Below are 19013 nucleotides of genomic sequence, written 5' to 3'. Positions count from 1 at the left end.
CACTTGGAGCTGTGTACACCGAAGCTCTTTTCCCGTGTTTCTACAGAAATATACACAGCTTGAGGTATAAGCAAGAGGAGCTGGAAGGGTTAGCTTGGCTCCCGAGCTACATCAGCAGCAGAATAAATGAGGCGTGGTGGGAAGGGTCCTGTGACTGGTGTGCTGTGTGTGATGGATGGCTCTGGGCCCTCCAGGACAGATGAGCAGGACAGGTGAGATGGAGTGGCGTTGCTGTATGTAGCGGTGGGCTGGGCTGGACGGAGCTTATAGTTGGCAGTGACACGGTTGAGACACTCTGGGTCTGGATTAAGGGACAAGTGGATGTCAGTGTGGGAGTCTAGTATAAGCCACCCGGCTAGGACAATGATACCAATGAATTATTCTTCAAGGAATTAAGGGATATCTCTGGAACAGCCTCACTTGCCCTGATGGGTGACCAGCTTCCCAGACGGTAAGGAGGGGTACCACACAGCCAAAAAGCAGGGCCGGGAAATCCCTAAAGCATGTTGATGATAACTTCTTGGCACATGCACTGAGTGCCAAGTGGGAAAGGTGCTGCCTTAAATTTGTTGCTTGTAATCTGAAGGGGTCTAGCAGGTGAAGTGGCAGCAGGTGGCCGTCTTGGCTACAACGATCATGAAGCAGCCCTGTTAAGCTGAAGAACGCTGCAGTCCTCGTAATTCATGTTCTTAGGGAGCCTGGTGCTAAATGATGTGCAGATGATCCGATTCGGGGTCAGGGCTCTGTACGCAGAAGAGCAGCTCCCTCGCTGCGATCTGTTGAGAGTCAGTCCCCAGCACTGAGGATGCACCAACAGCCCCAGCATAGACTGAAACTGCAAGCAGACAATCCTGCTAAAGCATGTGAAGTGCGAAGCTGAAGGGAGAGCTCATTGTGGTTCTACCTCCTGCTCACATTCCTCACGTGATGAAGTGCAAAACCAAGCAAAATAAGAAGGAATTCATTGGGTATTTTATGTACCTTACTACCATCAATCAAATGTGGCAGTAGAAAGAGCAGATGTTTTACTGTTAAGAACTGATGTCGGGTACTCTCCCCTGCACTCCCCTTTCCCTAAATGTTCCTTAAAACGAAGGGCAAAGAAGATCTGTTCTCATCCTCTGCCCCCTTCCTTCCACCCAGCTCGCCTGAAATCACCTTTAAGCGCTCGTGTAGATTTCCAATGTGCTCCTTCTTGTCTTTCTGTCTTCTTCTTAAACCCCCCTTTCCTCCTGGCGACGTTCGGGGTGCGTTTGAACACTGGTTCCAGCTCCAGGGCCTAAAGCCACAGCCATAGCACAAGAGGCCAGCACCAGCCCTGGGGCTTAAAGCTACATCCACAGCCAGAAAGACTGGCATGGGCAATGAGGCCTAAAGCCAAAGCCTGAGAGGCCAGCACCGACCCCAAGGCCTTAAGCCACAGCCAGGGATGCTGACACTGGCCATGGGGCTTAAAGCCACAGCCACAGCCAGACAGGCCAGTACCAGCCCTAGGACTAAAGCCACAGCCACAGTTAGAGAGGCTGGCACTTGCCACGGGGCCTAAAGCCCCAGCCCCAGCCCATGAGGCTGGCACTGGCCCTGGGGCACAAAGCCACAGCCCAGGAGGCCAGCTTTGGCCCCAAGGCCTAAAGCCACAGTCAGAGGCCAGCACCGGCCCTGGGACATACAGATGTGCATTCCTATTGGTTCTTACTAGTTCCCTGGGACTCCATTGACCGCGATGAGGCCATATTGGTCTTTACTGGTTATTATTTGGCTGCACAAGAGTCATCTTCACTTCTCCATTATTTTTACTTCAAATAACCCCATTACCATTCTGTCTTCTTCTTAAATCCCCTTTTCCTCCCAGTGATGTTCAGGATGCTTTTGATCCAACCTTGCCGAAATCTTTGCTTGATTCTATTTTTTTCCCCTCCTTTTATCATTACGAAAACAAAGAAACAAATAAAGAGGATTTCCCCCCAGCCACACATACCCGTTTCCCACCAGCCCAGGCAGCTGGAGAGCCCAGAGCTCCAGCAACGACACCTGCAAAGAAATCTGCTTCTTCCCATCTCGTTCCTGTCTCTTCCAAATATTTGGAGCAGCATTCAAACATATGTTTGGTGATTGGTAGGACCTGACTTTTGGTGGATGACTGCAACGCTGCCTTGGCTTCCTTGCTCTTTGCACTGCTCGCCAGTGCCTATGGAGAAGTTCTGAGTTGTGATCTTCACTGATGGGCAGCGAGTCTCAGTGCTGGTGGAGCGCTGGCCCACTGTGGTGCCCAGCAAAGTATTCACCAGCTCTGTTCGATGACTCCCCAGGCAAGTGAAGTTCCTCACCCTGACCATCAAGTGGGAGAATAAAGCCTTGACCGTGCTTGCAGCAGTGGGGCTGATTCCTCAACCCCCTAAGCCTGCTGCAAAAGGAGGTGGGTAGCTGCTATCCAGCTATCAAGCTGGCATGGGGAAAAAGGATTGGGAGGACACAGAGCAGGGCTCACGGTCATGAGATTGGAGTGCCTTATGAAGGCACAACAGGCTGGGTCTATCTTGCTTACTCATGGGGATGGCCCAGCTGGCATCTTTAGGGCCCCACTTGAGTGCTGGGTGTAGAAACATTACTGCTTCCTGGGGCTTTAGTGGGAAGAACTGCACTCTTCCATGCTCAAAAAAGGCATGTCCAGAGTGCTTCCAGCCCAGAGATGCGCATGTAAATAAATCCAGAGTAAGGAGAGCAGGTTTGGAGGAATCCAGGGAGGCAGACTGCTGCAAGGCAGCCGATCACACTTCTCACATACTCTGCGTGTCACTTGTCTTCCTCTTCTTCCGCGCCTTCCCCGGATGGAGAAGATTTGTTATGACTGCAGGATAGGCTAAGTCATCTTCAGTGGGATCAAAGACAGAGAGAGCTAAGGAAGGCTCCTCTTGGGAAAAACAACACTGCACTGCAATAGTGACAAGGTAGGTTAGTTAATAGCAATCTCCTCAAGTGTGGAGAAGGAGGCAGAAGATGGATAATAGCTTGTTTATGAAATGATTTAGTGGCAGAACTGGTACTTTTACCAGATGCATTTTGTTGCTAGATTTGTGACCCCATTTCAAGACAGTTCTGTCTATGACCAGGTTTTGCTGTAGAAACTTTGAGGTTGCTGCTACCCGGAGATGGAGGTTGGTCCAATGCTGGAGATGGAAAGAGTTTTAGAAACGTGTTTAGAAAACACACGCTTATAGCGTGGTGTAGCACAAGTGCTAAGTCACGGCCTGAACCAGTGATGGAGAACCTGGGGGAAGGCAGGGTCAACCCAGGGGAGCTCAGCAGCATGCAATGCACCTGAGTGACAGGAGGGGGTAGAGCCAGGGTCCATCCCTTCCCAGACCTCAGTTAAGGGTTGGCAGTGGAGATGAGGGTATCCCTTGCTGGACATCCCTGCCTATCTGAGGCCTTCTGAAGGTGAGCAGCTGTCATGGTTTTATGATTTTTGTTGTCAGTATCCCACATCATAACAGCATGTAAGGCATGGGGAATTAAAGAGCTAATACTCCAGTAAGGGCACTGATGGAGACAGCTGCCTGGCACCTATATGCAGTGCTGTATGATTTGAATATTGACAGATGGAGTAGCCAACTTTACGAACAACATGATGTTCAAACCGGGTTCCAGGCTCTCTTCTCAGTTCTTTACACATTTTTGGAATGCCGAGTTAGTGATCACGTTCACGCTCATGTTATCAACCTCCCTGAATGTATTCTTCTCTATTCATGTTACGTGGAAGAAGTGTTCTCCAAAACCAGAGAACGTTGACTGGCACGTTGAGAATATGGAGAGGTTGATGTGTGGGGACCTGCAGCGTCATGGGATTTCACTCTTGAACACCTGTGGGATCCCTTGCTTAAAACTAAGCAAGTATTTAAGTCAGGGACGGTGCAGCGTGGAGAGATTTGATGAGGTACAACTTATTTGGGGCTTGGCTTGTGCTAACCGAGCTCTATGTAATACTATTCTGGAGAGAGAAAGTTTCTGAGCTGAGGTTCAAGCCAAAGGGGGAAGTCTCCAAATCAAGCCTGATCAGTCACAGGAGGTACCATTTTTGATGTCAGTTGCCCCTCTGGAGGGACAGAAATGGAAATGGGTGTCCTCGCATCCAGAACAGAAAGAAGACACAGAGGAAGTAGAGGAAGATCCTGGCCAGGGGCCGTCCCCAAAACCACCATCACTGAGAAAGGCAATGGAAAAAACTAAGAGATGTGGAGAGGAGAGTAAGGAGGAGGAAGTCACTGTTACCACTACTCGTCAAACTCTGAAGATGACTGAAATCCAAGGCTCAAGAAAGGAGTTTATTTTACATGGTGCCCAAACAAAACTATTGTCACCTGCTTGCTTCGGTGCTGGGACAACGGGGCCAGTAGTGTGTTTCTAGATGGTAATGAAGCTCACCAACTAGGAAGCATTGCCAGAGACTCAGCTACTGTCAGAGGGATTAGTAGATGCTTGGACAGAGTTGCCACCCTGGGAACGAGTGTTATCAGCCTTGAGGGAAAGATAGCCCTTCAAAGGTGATCTGAAGCCTGAGATGAAAAAGTGGAATACTGTCGAAAAAGGTATTCAGTCTTTGAGGGAAACAGCCGTGGTGGAAATGTTGTATGAAAAGCGCTGGTCACATACTTACAGACATAACATACACATATTCAAAGTTCCACAAAAATGGGCCGGAATTCTAAGAAATTATTAACATATTGTCCCACCCTCTTGAGCATGCGTCCTAAAAATGTGGTAGGATCTCCAGCGGATGAAGGCCAGTAGTCTACTGTCGGAGAAAAGACCACGGGAGACAAGTCTCATGCTATCATAATCAACAGGTCTCAACTTTATTAAGTATATCGTGGCTATTTATACATGAAATAATTAGCTCATACATATTGCAAAAGCGAAGCTCATGATTGGAAATTCCTCTAATACCCGTGAAGTGGCATTTGTCTGCTTTATTGTTAAGCACTTCTCTATTTATACATGTTAACAGAGCATTCTGCAAAACACTCCTTAACCGTTCACACAGGTGCTTAGCCAATCAGAGCCGTGAGATGTTCCTTCTTCTTCTGAAGGTGTCCTTGGTTCTCATGCTGCTTATCTTGCTCCGCAGCTGCTGCTCTGTGCAGCCCCCCGACTCCAGAGCTGCTACTCTGAACAGTTTTTCCTTACGTTCCCACAGTCTACCTCACTGTGAACTTCCAACCTCTTAAGGGACAGTGACCCCCAAGTCCTTCTCCGCAGGGCTGCTCTCAAGGAGATCTTCCCCTGATTTGTATAAATACCCAGGATGGCCCCGGACCCAAGTGCAGCACCCTGCACTTGGCCTTCTTGAACCTCACTGTGTCTTCATGGGCGTGAATCCACTCCAGTTCTGTGAAAAGGCTGTTCTCGCATTATGGAAAGGCTGTTCTCATGATTCAGGAGACAGCTAGAGCTGGAGAATGGACGCATGGCACCTTATCTCTGACCAGCAAGGAAACCAGGAGAACGGAATGCAGACACTGCCAACTTCCAGCAGTTCAAATCTACTTCAAGACTCACTGCAAAGTCACAGCTAGAACAAGTATCACCTCAGTGTATCCAAGAGAAAGAACAGCAAAGGGATTTTTGTTTGATTGTTTTATGCTGGGTGTTAAATTGGTTGGTTTGGGGTTTTGTTTTTGTTTTTTGTTTTGAAGGAGCTCATCCGCAGCGGAGTTGGTTCCAGTTTGTGCAAAGGCGGCATGGGACACAGGGCATTGCTTTCTGCCAGCTGCATACAGATGCAGCGGGACAGGACGTAAGTGGATGCAGTTTAAAAACAAATCACCCCAGCTCTTGCTTGGGCTGTTGCCCTTTGTTGCTGGGCATCCTGGGGATCCCAAACCTGCCAGCTGCTGGCTCTCCACCATACATCCTCCCTTGGAGCCAAGCACGCCTTTCCCAGCAGCAAGGAGCAGGCTGGAGTCAGCACCAAGAACAAAACCTCCTTGCACCTCTCCCTGTCCTTCTTCCACACGCTGTCTCTTAGTTTCAGAAAGCAGGGCCAGACCCCAGTGAAACAAAAGCTCTGGGACAAAACTGCTGCTTTATTCTCCTCCTCCCCTTTCCTCGTCTACACCCCACAGAAAGGCCATCTGCCAAGCAAGGGGTGCAATTATCAGGTGTATGAGGGGCAGAGCAAACCAAGCTTAACTTCAAGGCTTGTTTCTTCCACGTTACTGCCCCGACGTCTGATACAATCATATAATCATGGAATCATATAAAGGCCTGGGTTGAAAAGGACCACAGTGCTCATCTACTTTCAACCCGCCTGCTACTTGTAGGGTCACCAACCAGGCTACCACTAGCCCAGGCTGCCCAGAGCCACCTCCAGCCTGGCCTTGAATGCTTCTGGGGATGGGGCATCCACAACCTCCTTGGGCAGCCTGCTCCAGTGCTCCACCACCCTCTGTGTGAAAAAACTTCCTCCTAATATCTAGCCTAATCCTCCCCTGTCTCGGTCTAAAACCACTCCTCCATGTCCTATCACTATCCACCCTCGTAAACAGCCGTTTATCCAAGAAAAAGAACAGCGTAGGGTTTTTTGTTTGTTTGATTGTTTTATTGTGGGTGTTTAATTGGTTGGTTTTGGTTTTGGTTTTGGTTTTGGTTTTGGTTTGAAGGAGCTCATCCACATCCTGCACACACTCCACCGGAACATTGAGTGGAGCAGGGGCTGGTCTTGCAGACGGAGTAATGCAGGAATTCTGTCAGGAACTTGAGGTGTATCTAGTTCATCATCTGAAACCTCTGCAACCAGACTGGAAGGGACCAGTCCTCCCGTGCCATCTGTCAGCTCTCCCTGAACCAGCCATCCTCATCCACATCTCCAAGGACGTTAACGTATTGTCCGGTGCTCGGAGGAAGCTCGCTTTCTGGGTCCTCATCAGGACCCTCAACAGGGTTGTAGCTATGGCGAGCTAAGAATCTTCAAATTATTGGTGACACTTGTCCTGGAGAGTGCAGGATGAAGGACAAAAGCTCTGCTGCTGATTCTCCGCTCTCACTTTCAGGGCCGTCCGCTGACAGAAAGCAGCACTCAGGACTGTTCCCGTGGACCTCTTTCGCGGCTCTGAGTTCACGCTCCAGGCCTTCCAGATGACTTTGAAGACCTTTGGCCTCTTGGATGGCAGAATGGAATGGACCGGAACTATTGCTGAGATTCTTGTTGGATGGGGCAAGAGTCTCTTTTGTTGCCTCTCCCAGCTCCATTCTGCCCTCACCTCCGGTTGGAACTCGCTCCTAGTTGGTCTCAGGATGAGCTGGTTCTGCTGCTTTCTCTTCTCTCTTGCACACTCTGTGAGAAGGAGTTTCAGAAAGCACTACTCACGGACAGGAAATAAGCGGAAACTTGAAAGACTTGGCAACGTAAGTCCTGGCAGTGTACTGCCAGCAGCTGATTTGGCCGTCCAGGATCCTGGCACTACAAATGCTTCGTTGCCAAATGCAGCAATCAGGTGTTTTGGGGAAAAGCCAACTCACGGGTATTTTTTGCACATCCATATCACAGCACCACAGGCCAGCACCAGCGCAGACAGCAGCACAGCTGAGAACATCACCATGGCTGCGATGTGGCGCTTCCGCACAGATTTGTGAACAGCAGCCTCTGTGCTTTTCCCGGCATTCATCCCTGGAAGAAACGAGACAATGTCCCACGTTACCTTCACCTGCGCTACAGATGATCTCTCAGTGTGCTTCACGGACCCAAGAGAGCTTCACTAGCGGGTGCCTCTGCCTCTGGTGCCTAAGCACCAGGGGACAAGTAGGATCGCTTCCACCTCTCGTTGGGTAGGGAGAGGCTGCACAGGCACTACCCGTGTCTTCCTCTGGGCCGAGGGCTGTGCCCTGGGATCTGCGCTTTGTCTGTGGGGAGCACTGCAGAGCAGAATCCCTCACGCTTTCCCCAGCGCGCGTGTCCTGAGCTCTCCCGCAGGACACCCCCCGGGCTCAAGGACGGGCGGCAGCCAGCGCAGGGCACAGCCGGAGCCAGCCCAGGGGAGAAACACTCCTGCAGGCTCCTGCCACACAGGACCCCGCTCATCACCCTCGGGTGGCTTTGTTGCAAAAGGGCAAAGCTCACAACTCTCTGGGAACTGCGAGTGGTGGGAGCTGAGCAGCGTCACAGAGGTCTGCAAGTACCTTCTCTGGCACGCCGCTGGAACAACTCTCCACACCCCACTGAGGCCAGCCATTTTCAGAGAGCCATCCCTGGCTTCTTTTACACGTGCTCTGTGCTCACACGCCCAGGTTTGGCTGCTGACCTGGTGTGCAAGGGCAGGCAGCAAGAGCCTGCAGGCACACAGCGACTCTGGTTAGTGACGCTGGATGAGCGCGGGACAGAAATTACCTGGCATGCCAGTTGTTGGCGCTGCCTGCGTTCCACTGTCCGAGACCGGCAGTGTGGGATGGCTGCCTTCCTGCAGTGCATCCTGCTCAGTTTCTTGGTCAGTTCCTTTAGAAGGAAAGCAGGACAGTAAGCTTGGACGTGATGTGCTCTCATCGGGAACTGAGCTACTCCAATCCCGAGCTCAGGCAAAGTCTGCTGGTCCCAGCCCCCCGCATCCACTGTCACCCCCTCCGTTGCCCAAGGGCATTTGGGCCCTCCCAGGAACTGGAGGGTGCCGACCCTCTCATGCCTCCTCAGGAATCAGCTCCTACGCAAGGCCCTCACACCCTGTGCTGTGAGCGTCACCATCCATCACGTTCCACCCACCACAGCCAGCTATCTGCAGGCTGAAATTCAAGCTCCAGCACAAGCACCTTCAGAATCAGCGTCTCCAGCTCATTTCCAGCATTAGCAAAGGCAGCCATCCCTGATCGGGATGCTCCTCCTGCCTTCAACTTGCTCAGCTGCACAGAGGGCTTTGTATGAACAGAAGCACGGCACTCGCCATCTGTGTGCCATCTGGGTGCCAGCGTCACCTGTCAACAGCACAAAGCAGCTCTGACAAGTAATGGTCGTGCTGGGGGAGCAGCTGCCGCTGGGTCTCGGCTGGATGCAGAGTGGCAGCAGACCATCTCTGGTGCTCGACAGTGCCTGCAAGGCGTTACATGGAACACCACCGCAGCACGGCTCTGCGCGATCCCTTCCTGCTGTGCAGGCTACGGCTTGTCCACACATGAACGTCAGACCTCAGCTTCCCAGGTCTCACGGTGAACACACTGACGTATACCTACCACGCGCTGCCTTCTCCATTTCCTTCAGCAGATCCTTTAGGAGACGGGATGAGCCCGGGGAGTATCTTCCTCTTCTGGGTTCATCCTTTCCTCTTTCCGGACCTGTACAGAATGTACGAAGTCAAATATCACGTGCATGAAGTTTTGGAGACCAGCGGTGAGTCAGCGGAGTCAGTAAAGACAAACTACTCACCGCTGGGATTCCAGCTGGGCTCCAGCGCGGGAGGAAACGAACGACCGGGCAAAGACATCCATGGGGGCACTTCTGCAACCAGAGACCCGTGAAAAGTTTCACTCATACACTACAGCATCACTGAGTAGCAGAGCATATGGGGGATCGTGCCATGAAACGGCACTGAAATGGGCAATGAAAGCTCTCGCAGGAATTACAAAGCCATGACTTACCCATGCCATCCTCCAGAGTTTCGGGCCCAGAGCTCAGAGCGGATCCTGGATCGCCTGCTCCAGTCACATCTGCAAACAAACGCAGGACAGAACAACTCCCATTAAACATCCTTCCAGGCAGAATGACACAGGATGCAATTAATGCCGGGAATTCCTTCGCAACACTATTCTCTCCCTTCCGCACAGGAGCACCTTGGAAACAGTTCCTGGCTGCCTGCAGGAGCACCACCGTCATACACAACTAACCCCGTGCAGAACTGCCCAGAGGAACGCCCTCCTGGAGCTCACCCCAGCTCTAACCTCAACCGCACGGACTGGATTAAACCTAGGCTTCGGTACGCTACTGCCTTGCTGAACTATCCCAGCCAAATATCATCTAATAGCAAGGAAATGAAACCTGGTGACTTACCTCCAGCATCCCCCTCAGATTCGTAGACAGGATCCTCTTCTGTTGATTCACCAGCAGGGCCTGCAGGCACAAGTGTGATCAGACACAGGTGAGGAGAGCTTCCAGCACGTGTGGGGGCCTCCTTTTCCCTGAGTGACCTGTAGGCTCTGGCGGTGGGCCAGGGAATGCCACGGCCCAAATACAAAGCTCTGGGCTCTCTCAGCTGAGGAGGGGCAGCGGTAACCTTCCCACTGAAATGTGGCAGCTCTCCAAGTAAAGAAATACTCACGCCTCCACTGTGCATGCCCTTCAAGGCACAAACAGGCTCGGAAGATCTTGAGAGGATCTTAAGTAAAACTGCACCCAAGTAAACTAGGAGAGCGTGAACGTTTCTGCCTCCAAGTTAACAGACACAACTTACCTCTGGGTTGCCCCACAGGCACAGCCACAAAATCCGGACCCAAACGATCATTTGCAAAGGGAGCACCAAGCGCATCATCTAGAATCAAGAACAGACGAGAGAAATTCCCATTGCATGGTGTGATCTCCTTCTCCCTCAGTCACTGGATGTGGGTCGTGGAACGGCACGGGAGAAGGACTCAGGTCTCCAAAGTTGCAGAGTGGCCAGGATTGACCTGTAGGCTGGCACTGGCAGCGTACACAGTACTCTCCCCAAGCCGTGTGCCACATCCCTCACGGACCGCAGGGAAGAAGATGCAGCCCCCCGGGGCTTTCTTCCTGGGAGGCCGCTAATGACCAGGAAGGTCACGCTGAAGCACTGGAGGAAAGCACGCCTGTCTCCTCCTCTGGGCTGTGGGCCGGGGCTCTGTGCTGGAAACTGGCATTCATCTATGGTACCAGGAGTACCGCGAGCCTGGAGCAGAAATGCTCACGCTTTTCCCAGCACACATCGTTTGAGCTCTCCCCAGGACATCTCCCAGGATGAAGGCTGTGCTCCAGCCAGCAAGCAGCAGAGCCACAGCCCGGCATGGCTGGAGCCGGCTCAGGGGAGCAGCGCTGCCACAGGCTCCGCTCGGCTCCTGCAGTGCTGCCCATCACCCCCTGCCCAACACCACCCCCGTGGAAGGCAGGCCCCAGGGAAGTGTGGCACAGGGCCGTGGGGACGCAGCCTGACTTCTTGCCGCCAGTGCTGCTCAGTTTGGGTCCCATTTCTGCCCACCCACCTGCTCCCGGTGCTCGCCACGGAGCAGCACAGGTCTCCCGGAAACACATGGCCATCAGTAGGAGGAAGAGGACAAGGCGGGCAGGGGCCATGGCCCCCCACACTCGCACCATGCTTCCAACACCACTGCTGCAGCCACAGTGAGTGTCGCACAGAGCGAAGCCTGCGGCACAGCACAGCACAGTCAGAGGACGGGGCATTGTGACCTCACGGCTCCGAGATTCCGGGTGGCGGCTCCCCGCGGGCTGCCGCTCTTGTGATGCACTGCACCAGGGTGCTTACGTCATGGAAACGCAGACTCATAGAATGCCTTGGGTTGGAAGGGACAGTAAAGAGCTTAGAACCCCAGCCCCACTGCCGTGGGCAGGGATGCCACCCACGCGGTCATGCGGCCCAGAGCCCCATCCACCTCCAGGGATGGAGCAGCCACAGCTTCGCCTGGCAGACTTTCATAGTGCTTCAGCTACCCCAAGAGGGAAATATTTACAGCTCTGTGCTCCCACGACACCTCAGGCCATTGAGGACGAGATGCAATGTGGAAATGGGGTCTGGATCAAGGGCGCTATCGCACAGGCTATCCATGCATGCGAAACGTGCTGCAATTAAGCAAGCCGAGCAAAGAAAGCCTCTCCGGTATGGAGGGTGATGGCTGAAATACAAACATGGGGAAGCTGACCTTCCCACAAACCTGCCAAGTCAAGTGTCACCTGCTTACATTTTTGTTGATAGATCTCCAGTTTCATCTGCTTTCCTTCAGTTTGCCAGTACCTCGGCTAAGGACATCCCCTTTCCTGCACCAACTGTATTTCCCACGTAGCGTAGCGCGCTTCCAAGCCTGAATTTAATCGCAGAAATTGAAGGCTTGCTGGCTGGCACCTCCCATCCCCAAAGTCCCAGTGAACTCACCCACTGCTGGCAACTGGACGCTCGGTGGCGAGAGGACCATCACCTATAGGTAGGTCCCACCTGGCTCTCCAGAAACTGCTGCACTTTTGGATGCGGAGCAACAAACACAGCGTCCATACAACTCCGCCACTGCATCAGACCCTGCCACTTTCCCTACGACCAGGCAAAGTGCACGAAGGCAAGCTGAACTGCTGAACCAGGCCCCACACAGGGCTTGTGCTTACGTATTTGTAATCAAAATACAGCATGCATTTTTTCATTCCTCTTGTCTAGTTACCTCGTGACAATAAGCCCTGTTTAGTGCTTATTTCTTATCTTTGTATTATTCCTTGAGTAATAGCTTCCAGCATGTGCACCCACGCAGAGAGGAGTTATTGAGTGAGGTGGTCAGAAGGGCAGCAGCTCCTGGCTGGCCACGTGCACGGGCTTCTCAGCCACATATGCCAGCGAGGTGTGGGCACAGCCGGTAGAACAGCTCCTGGTGGTAATTCTTGGTCACAGAGCACTGCAGTGCCCGGAACAAAGCCAGCAGCCCGTCCCTACAGAGACCCCTGTCAGGTGGGGCTGGGGCTGCAGCAGCCCCGCCTCTTCCCAGTCTTAGCAAACGGCAAGTCAGTCCAACAGCTCTGCTTTGAGTAGAACCGGAATTTATCTCAGGCACGAGGTCCTGAAATCTGGAAAACCCCGATGTTTCCAGGTGCAGGTAGTACAGGCAAGCATAGACATCAGATGGCTTTGTACACCTCGTGACCTGCCCAACAGGAAAGGAAGCCACTGTGTGGCTAAACTGAGCCCATCAGGCAGTTGTAAGTTAGTTGAGTCCTCCTATGGAGTCCAAAGTGAGTGGAAGTTTGCTACAACACTTCACCTGTGGTGAAGGCAACTTAGTTTCAGCGAGTTTTGCCTTACTAATAATGGAAAAAAAACCCACCCAAACAATTACGATAGATGCTGCAAAAGAAACTCCTCTTCATCTTTTGGATGGAAAGTCAACGACTGTGTGGAATTTCCCCTGGAAAGCTGCAGGGCCTTCTTCCACTGCAATCTCTCTGCTGTCTGACACAACGGGAGAGCTGCTGTGGCCTCGTGTCCGTGCCTGTGCCTCCTCCAGGGTGAGCAGCTTTGTGGGAGGAGAAGAAACCCACAGGGACTTGGGCCACAGTTAACAACTGCATCCTGTAAAGGAAAACCACAGATAAGAGCGAGAATCAGCAAGCAGCAGCACGGCCATCACCTCTCTGGGGGCGGTGCTGTGTTTTTCTAAGACTTGGTTATCCTAGTCTCTGGAGGATGATGTCAAAATAACCACTTTGTCACAGGCACGTTTATGGCAAAGGACATACTCATAATTGAGAGCAGCTTACTGTATTTAAGCAAGCAACCAAAACTCCTAAAAAGTGAGGACAGGTCCGTCAGAAACCTTCACTGCCGTGCTTGCATCCAGCTTCGTCTGCATGCAAAACATTGTCACGATAGTGACAGTTTTCTTCTTATGAGGTCTGGGTTTGGTCACTCTCAGCATCCAGCAACAGGAAATGCTGCACGCGACTGCAGCAGCTACAACCCAGTGTGCAGGTGGACGCCAGGATCACTAGCACAACAACACATCATCAGTAGGGTAAAACTAAGCTGTCACACGACGGTCTGCGTCTTGCTCTTGGCCTGCTTACAGCCTGTGCTTGGTTTTGGAGACAAACCTTTAAACTTCTACCAAAGTAGCTCACAGTGCCAGCTGCTAGGATCTCTGAAGCCTCTCGGTGCAGGGCAGTGCAGGTGAGCACGAGGAGTCTGCTCTCAGAGCGGTCCTTCTTTGCCACTGCCTACAGAGCAGGCATTCATAAGGCCTTTCTCGTGCGATAAGAGGCGTGGGAGGGAAGCGTATCATCCCCTCACATCAACATCCTGGCTGGATCCATTCCTACTACTTCTCTCTTTAACATCACAGCTCCTGGGTAATGTGTGCACAGCCTCATGTGTTTGTCAGCTGTACCTGAGTAGCCAGGCTTCGGGCCAAATGGTACACAGACATCCAACTAGACCAACTTGGGATGGCTTAAAGCAGGCTGGGGAATGCTGTCCCCTCTTGAAGGCTGGCCCAGGTTGAGACGCTGTGCTCAGAGGGGCTGCCTTGCCACAGCAGTATTGCCAAGCTTAGCTGATACACTGTGACATTCCCCGACCCTTCTGCTTGTGGGGAAGCAGACAACGTGAACGTCTGAATCATTAAACAACGAGCCAACGTGATATGCTCCATTCTACAGCCTGGATCATCTTATGGCTCAGGTGCTTTGCATGTCGATCTTCCCCTGGTAGAGCTCAGCCTGCTGTGGGCTGTTCCTGTTCAACCAAGTTAACCCCTGCATCCTGCTGACATAAGAACTGCCTTCCAGTAGGAACAAAAGCTGGACTTACAGCAACTGTGCTATCCAAAGAAGAGCAACGCTCGTATCAAATGGGAAGCAGCAAATATTCTGGAAAAGCAGCTATCTCTACTCCACCAGTGGCAATAACTGCAGTGACTGTGCAAATTTCATGGGAAGGTCGGGGTATCAAAGTAGATGGAACAAACTCAGCGCTCCTTCGGAATAATAATTGCTTGTGCTCTTCACACTTACTCATCTAACATGCAGAGGAAACTTTCTTCCTGGTGCAGGCCTGTTTCTTTCCACTGGACCAGGTGCGCTTCCGGTCTTAGCAGTTACTCAAGGTAAGCTGTAGGTTCCAGGGCTGGGCACAAACACGTTGCAGTTATTTCCTCACTCTTAGCACCTAAGCTCAACTCTGCAGTGCAGGCGGAGAACTGGGCAACAGCTGCAGGGCCCGTGCAGTCTTTGCCATGCAGCTGGACAGCCCTGCTGATTAACCTATAGACGCTGCGCAGAAGAAACAACCAGGAAAGCAGCTGTCAGAGTATCTCACATTAAGTGCAAGACTCTGTTTCTCAGCATCAACGCTAATGAATACCAAGAGCTTTCTTTAAATCTGCTGCTTGCTATTTGTCTTCTAAGATGCTTGTAAGGATCAACGGATCATGCATTGTGTCGTACTGCAAGATAGCTCAAGTGCAAAAGCACACAGAAGCACTGAAGAAAGTGATTTTAGAAAGAAAAGAGAGAGTAGGGGGACGGATTTAAGTTACTCTGTACAGCCTGTCAATGTGAGGATCTAACAGCAGCAGCCAAACTTTCAGCTATGTGTTCTCGTAGAGCATCCCTGGCTTCTCGGAAAGATACTGGTATCCACATTTGCCATATTCTTATATCAGCCCAGAAGTCTGTTGTCTCCTCGACAGTAGAAGCATATGTCAAGTACCTTGGGGGAGATCTGAACTTGATCAAGGTGTCTGATCAAGCTAAAGCTAATGGAGGAAGACATTCACTCGCTCTATCTCCAATGAGCGGGCTGGATTTGGAGCGGAAGAGGACATCTGAGAGGTTCAAGATGAATTCCACAACGGCTGACTGCATCTGCACCTCCCCGAAGGCAGCTCTTCCGCTGACGCAGGCAGACTCACTCTGCTGTGATCTGAAGAAAAAACAGAGGAAGTAAAACTGCCAACAGGCAGAAGACTGGGAAGGCACCTCTGGCTGTGCAAGATGTGTTGATTTTGGAGGGGACGGTTTACAAAGGCTGCGTGTGTTTATTTTGAGGTTTCTTTTCAACCCTGTTTACAAGATGTCAAGCATGTGCCCACTCTAGTGTATGTCAGCGTGTCCCTGTTTCAATTCTGAATGACACTGGCCCAACACATACCGACTTCCTTTGGAGCCCAGCACGCCTTTGGCGTCTCTGAAAATGATGCGGGGCCCACTCCTCCCTGCTGAAATACACGGCCACCTCTGCAAAAGGTACGGGCTCCTGCAAGTGCTCCTTGCCGGGAACAGCCAAGGCCCAGGGAAGCAGCTTGGAGAGGAGAGAAACTCCCGTCCCTGCGGCTTCTTTGTTCCCAGCACACAGACGATGGCTGAGGACACCTCACTCTCACCCTGCACTCCTATCTCTTGCTCCTTGCCCTCTCCTGGCTGTTCCCCAAGCCCCTGCCTGAGATTGACATGCTGTGGCCAGTTGCTGCTCTGCTGCAGGCAGATGTTAAATTGCTGGGACAAGAGGAACAAAAGGCAGGAGAGGTGTGAGGGAATGCAGCAATCCCTGCCAAACCCTCACCAGCCCACCTGCAGGGCACCGCCTAGGGGTAAAAGCCAGCTGGGACTCAGACCAGCAGCACTGCTCTTACCAGGCTTCCTTCCCAGCAAAGCCAGTATGATGGTGCGTTCCCTTCTCTCCCTTTCTTTCTTCCTTTCTCCCACCTTCCTCCCTCAGCCTGGCACAGGAAGACAGTGAGCAACACTCCTGGCTAAATCAGTTAGCGATCACAGAACCGTCTCAATCTGGGACGCTGAAAGAACTCACAGCAGACCTCTGGCTCAACAGCTGAGGGCCAATTGAGCATGTGCCTAAAAACAAAGCACAGCAATGGGTCAATCATCTTACCACCAAAATAGAGAGCAGCACAAGCACCTCTTAAGCTCTCCTGCACAGCAGCAGGCTGCAGGACAAGCTCTGTTCTTGAGCAGGGATGCCTCGAGGTCACACCTGCACAGAGATCCTTTGCTTTGTCAGCTTCACTAAGGTTATATCTTTGATTGTGCACGTAGGATCCCTTAGTCACAAACTCCTGAACGCGTCTGGGACTAGGAGTGGATCCAGCTGTGCTGAGGAACCTTACCTCTGTGGTTTGAAGAGTTCAGACAGCAATGGGGTTTGCTCTGATCCTCATGACACAGCAGGAGAGCGTCCTGTAGGTGTGTGTGTGTGTGTGGGCGTGTGTAACCCTGTCCTCCATGTGGAAAATAACCAAGTGTATCCAGCCATCTCCAGTCCTGTTAATCTACTACGGCATATCTATGTTCATCAATACATACATTCCTGCTCCCCCCTCAGGAGTGTATACTGTAACTGTATCTATCTGCTATAAATTGCTGCAGTCTGCATGATAGCAACTAGGGACACTAACTATTGTAAGAGTCATGGAGTAAACTCCAGTCCCAAATTCTTACATGAATGGGCTCATGACAACTGTTACAATTGAGAAACAAGGGACCATCAGAAGCCATCACAGGATGAAAGGGGGAAAAGGTATTATCTGCAAAATGCCACGTTTGGAAGTTACATATGAAGCAAGGGAGAACATAAATAAGTGGAACAGGGAGCAGAAACTAAAGGAAGGAATTTTATTTTATTTTTTAATAACCTACAGAAATTGATTTTGCTTGGGTCGTATCAGGCACTCAGAACTATGCTGCACACTATGCACAGGGGTGGATATGGAAATGCATCGTATTGCGTAGCTGCAGGACAAGCTCTCCCCTTGCTTGGAAATATGCAAATAATTTATCAGGATGGTCTCTCTGATAAAGCAGATTTGATTTGCAATTGCAGTGCCGGGTCTCCCGCTGTCGTGCGGAACCAAACTCTGTAACCACAAAGTAGTTACGAAAGCAGCTATGTTTTCATCAGTGCTGCGCAGACACCGGGTGCAAGGCAGATCGTTCCTCCTAACTTGCACAACGTAGGGCAAAAGCTTGGTACAGATAGAGGCCGAACTAATACATAATCAATGATTTTCCTGGAAAAACATTCGTATACGTATTCATTACATTTCCAAGAACCCATCAGCATATGGTCCCTCCCTCTTGCACGCGTGGGCAGTGGGGGCCTCCTTCTGGTGGTCATGGGATGAAGGCTCATTGTCCACAACAGAAGTAATCCCATCCTGACTCGTTCCTTGTGTAATGTTTCTTCAAGTTTACCACGGAGTTTCGAGATGTTCTTTTCTTAGCTGGCCTCACATCCTGCTTACCTGCATTCCTATAGAATGGTTAACCCTTATCTTGTCCTCCCCTCACTCATGCAAGCAGGAGAGCACGCAGAAAGCAGCGTTACATCTTTTACGCCCTGTAACTCAACACTTACCACTTTCTCCCCTGCTTCCTCATTGGCTGAGTACTTCAGGTTCACAATCTTCCTGACGCTCAACTAAACATACGGACACTAGCTAAGCATATATCGCTAATTAGTTAAGTTCTCACACTTGCTCATTCAACTCTCGGTCATTGTTTCTGGACATCTGCTCGCCCGTGCATAGAGATAAGCTTGGAAGGAGGATAGGGGGGAGTATCTTGATCCCTGCCTGTTGCAACCCAACCTACCCTCAGAGCAAGGCAATCCAGCCTTGTGTAGAGGCCCTGGCTTCTCTGATGTTTGTTAAGTCTGTTTTTCTTTTGCTGAGGGTCTCTTATCCAAACAGAACAGCCCTACAATGTGCTTTCTAGTCCACAATACTATACCTATACTATTTGGAACATTTAAGAACTATTGCAGTTTTGCAAGCAAGAATTAATCACACAATTCAGCAACTGTATTTCTAAAGTATGTTACTAACATATATGGTATTTCTACTTTTTCACATCAGCTATTTCTAAGGACAAGTTACAAAACACAAGTACACTGTGCTCTCCTTCTTCAGATCAGTTCCCCCTTTTTAATATCTAATGCAGAAACAACATTCCATTCCTACACCCTTGAGCAGGGATGCCTCTTGATGTCACACCTGCACAGAGATCCTTTCCACCTTGATGTCAAGGCATCTTGCTGGTACGGATCCTCAGTAAGTGACTAATAGTTTGCTTTGAGCTTTGTCAGCTTCACTAAGGTTATATCTTTGATTATATCTTTGATTGTGCACGTAGGATCCCTTAGTCACAAACTCCTGAACGCGTCTGGGACTAGGAGTGGATCCAGCTGTGCTGAGGAACCTTACCTCTGTGGTTTACGAATTCAGACAGCAATGGGGTTTGCTCTGATCCCCACGACACAGCAGGAGAGTGTCCTGTAGGTGTGTGTGTAACCCCGTCCTCA

The 19013-nt window shown here is 51.1% G+C and overlaps 1 protein-coding gene across 7 annotated transcripts; it reads right to left on the bottom strand.

Moving 5' to 3' along the window:
• Positions 1-6593: 6593 nt before the first annotated feature.
• On the bottom strand, positions 6594-18997 carry LOC149915092 (uncharacterized). Of its 7 annotated transcripts, XM_090124089.1 has the most exons (11): positions 12096-13020; positions 11905-12024; positions 11191-11352; positions 10428-10505; positions 10028-10087; positions 9619-9687; positions 9407-9478; positions 9214-9315; positions 8384-8488; positions 7519-7666; positions 6594-7333 (listed from the first exon to the last, which is right to left on the bottom strand). In XM_090124089.1, exons 2-11 carry the CDS (start codon positions 11930-11932, stop codon positions 7279-7281), a joined length of 879 nt encoding a protein of 292 aa, XP_089980215.1. In that variant the 5' UTR covers positions 11933-12024; positions 12096-13020; the 3' UTR covers positions 6594-7278. The 7 variants fall into 7 exon arrangements, with proteins under 7 accessions (XP_089980215.1, XP_089980214.1, XP_089980217.1 ...); XM_090124088.1 differs by having other exon boundaries at positions 11905-13020; XM_090124091.1 differs by lacking the exons at positions 11191-11352; positions 11905-12024; positions 12096-13020 and adding exons at positions 15475-15620; positions 18916-18997 and having other exon boundaries at positions 6598-7333.
• Between the last annotated feature and the right edge of the window lie 16 nt (positions 18998-19013).

The sequence above is a fragment of the Phasianus colchicus genome, chromosome 24 (genome assembly GCF_987193195.1).
Source record: "Phasianus colchicus chromosome 24, bPhaCol1.hap1.1, whole genome shotgun sequence".
In the NCBI taxonomy this organism is placed as follows: domain Eukaryota; kingdom Metazoa; phylum Chordata; class Aves; order Galliformes; family Phasianidae; genus Phasianus; species Phasianus colchicus.
Note: the sequence above shows the minus strand (reverse complement) of the source record. Positions and strands in the feature narration are given on the sequence as shown.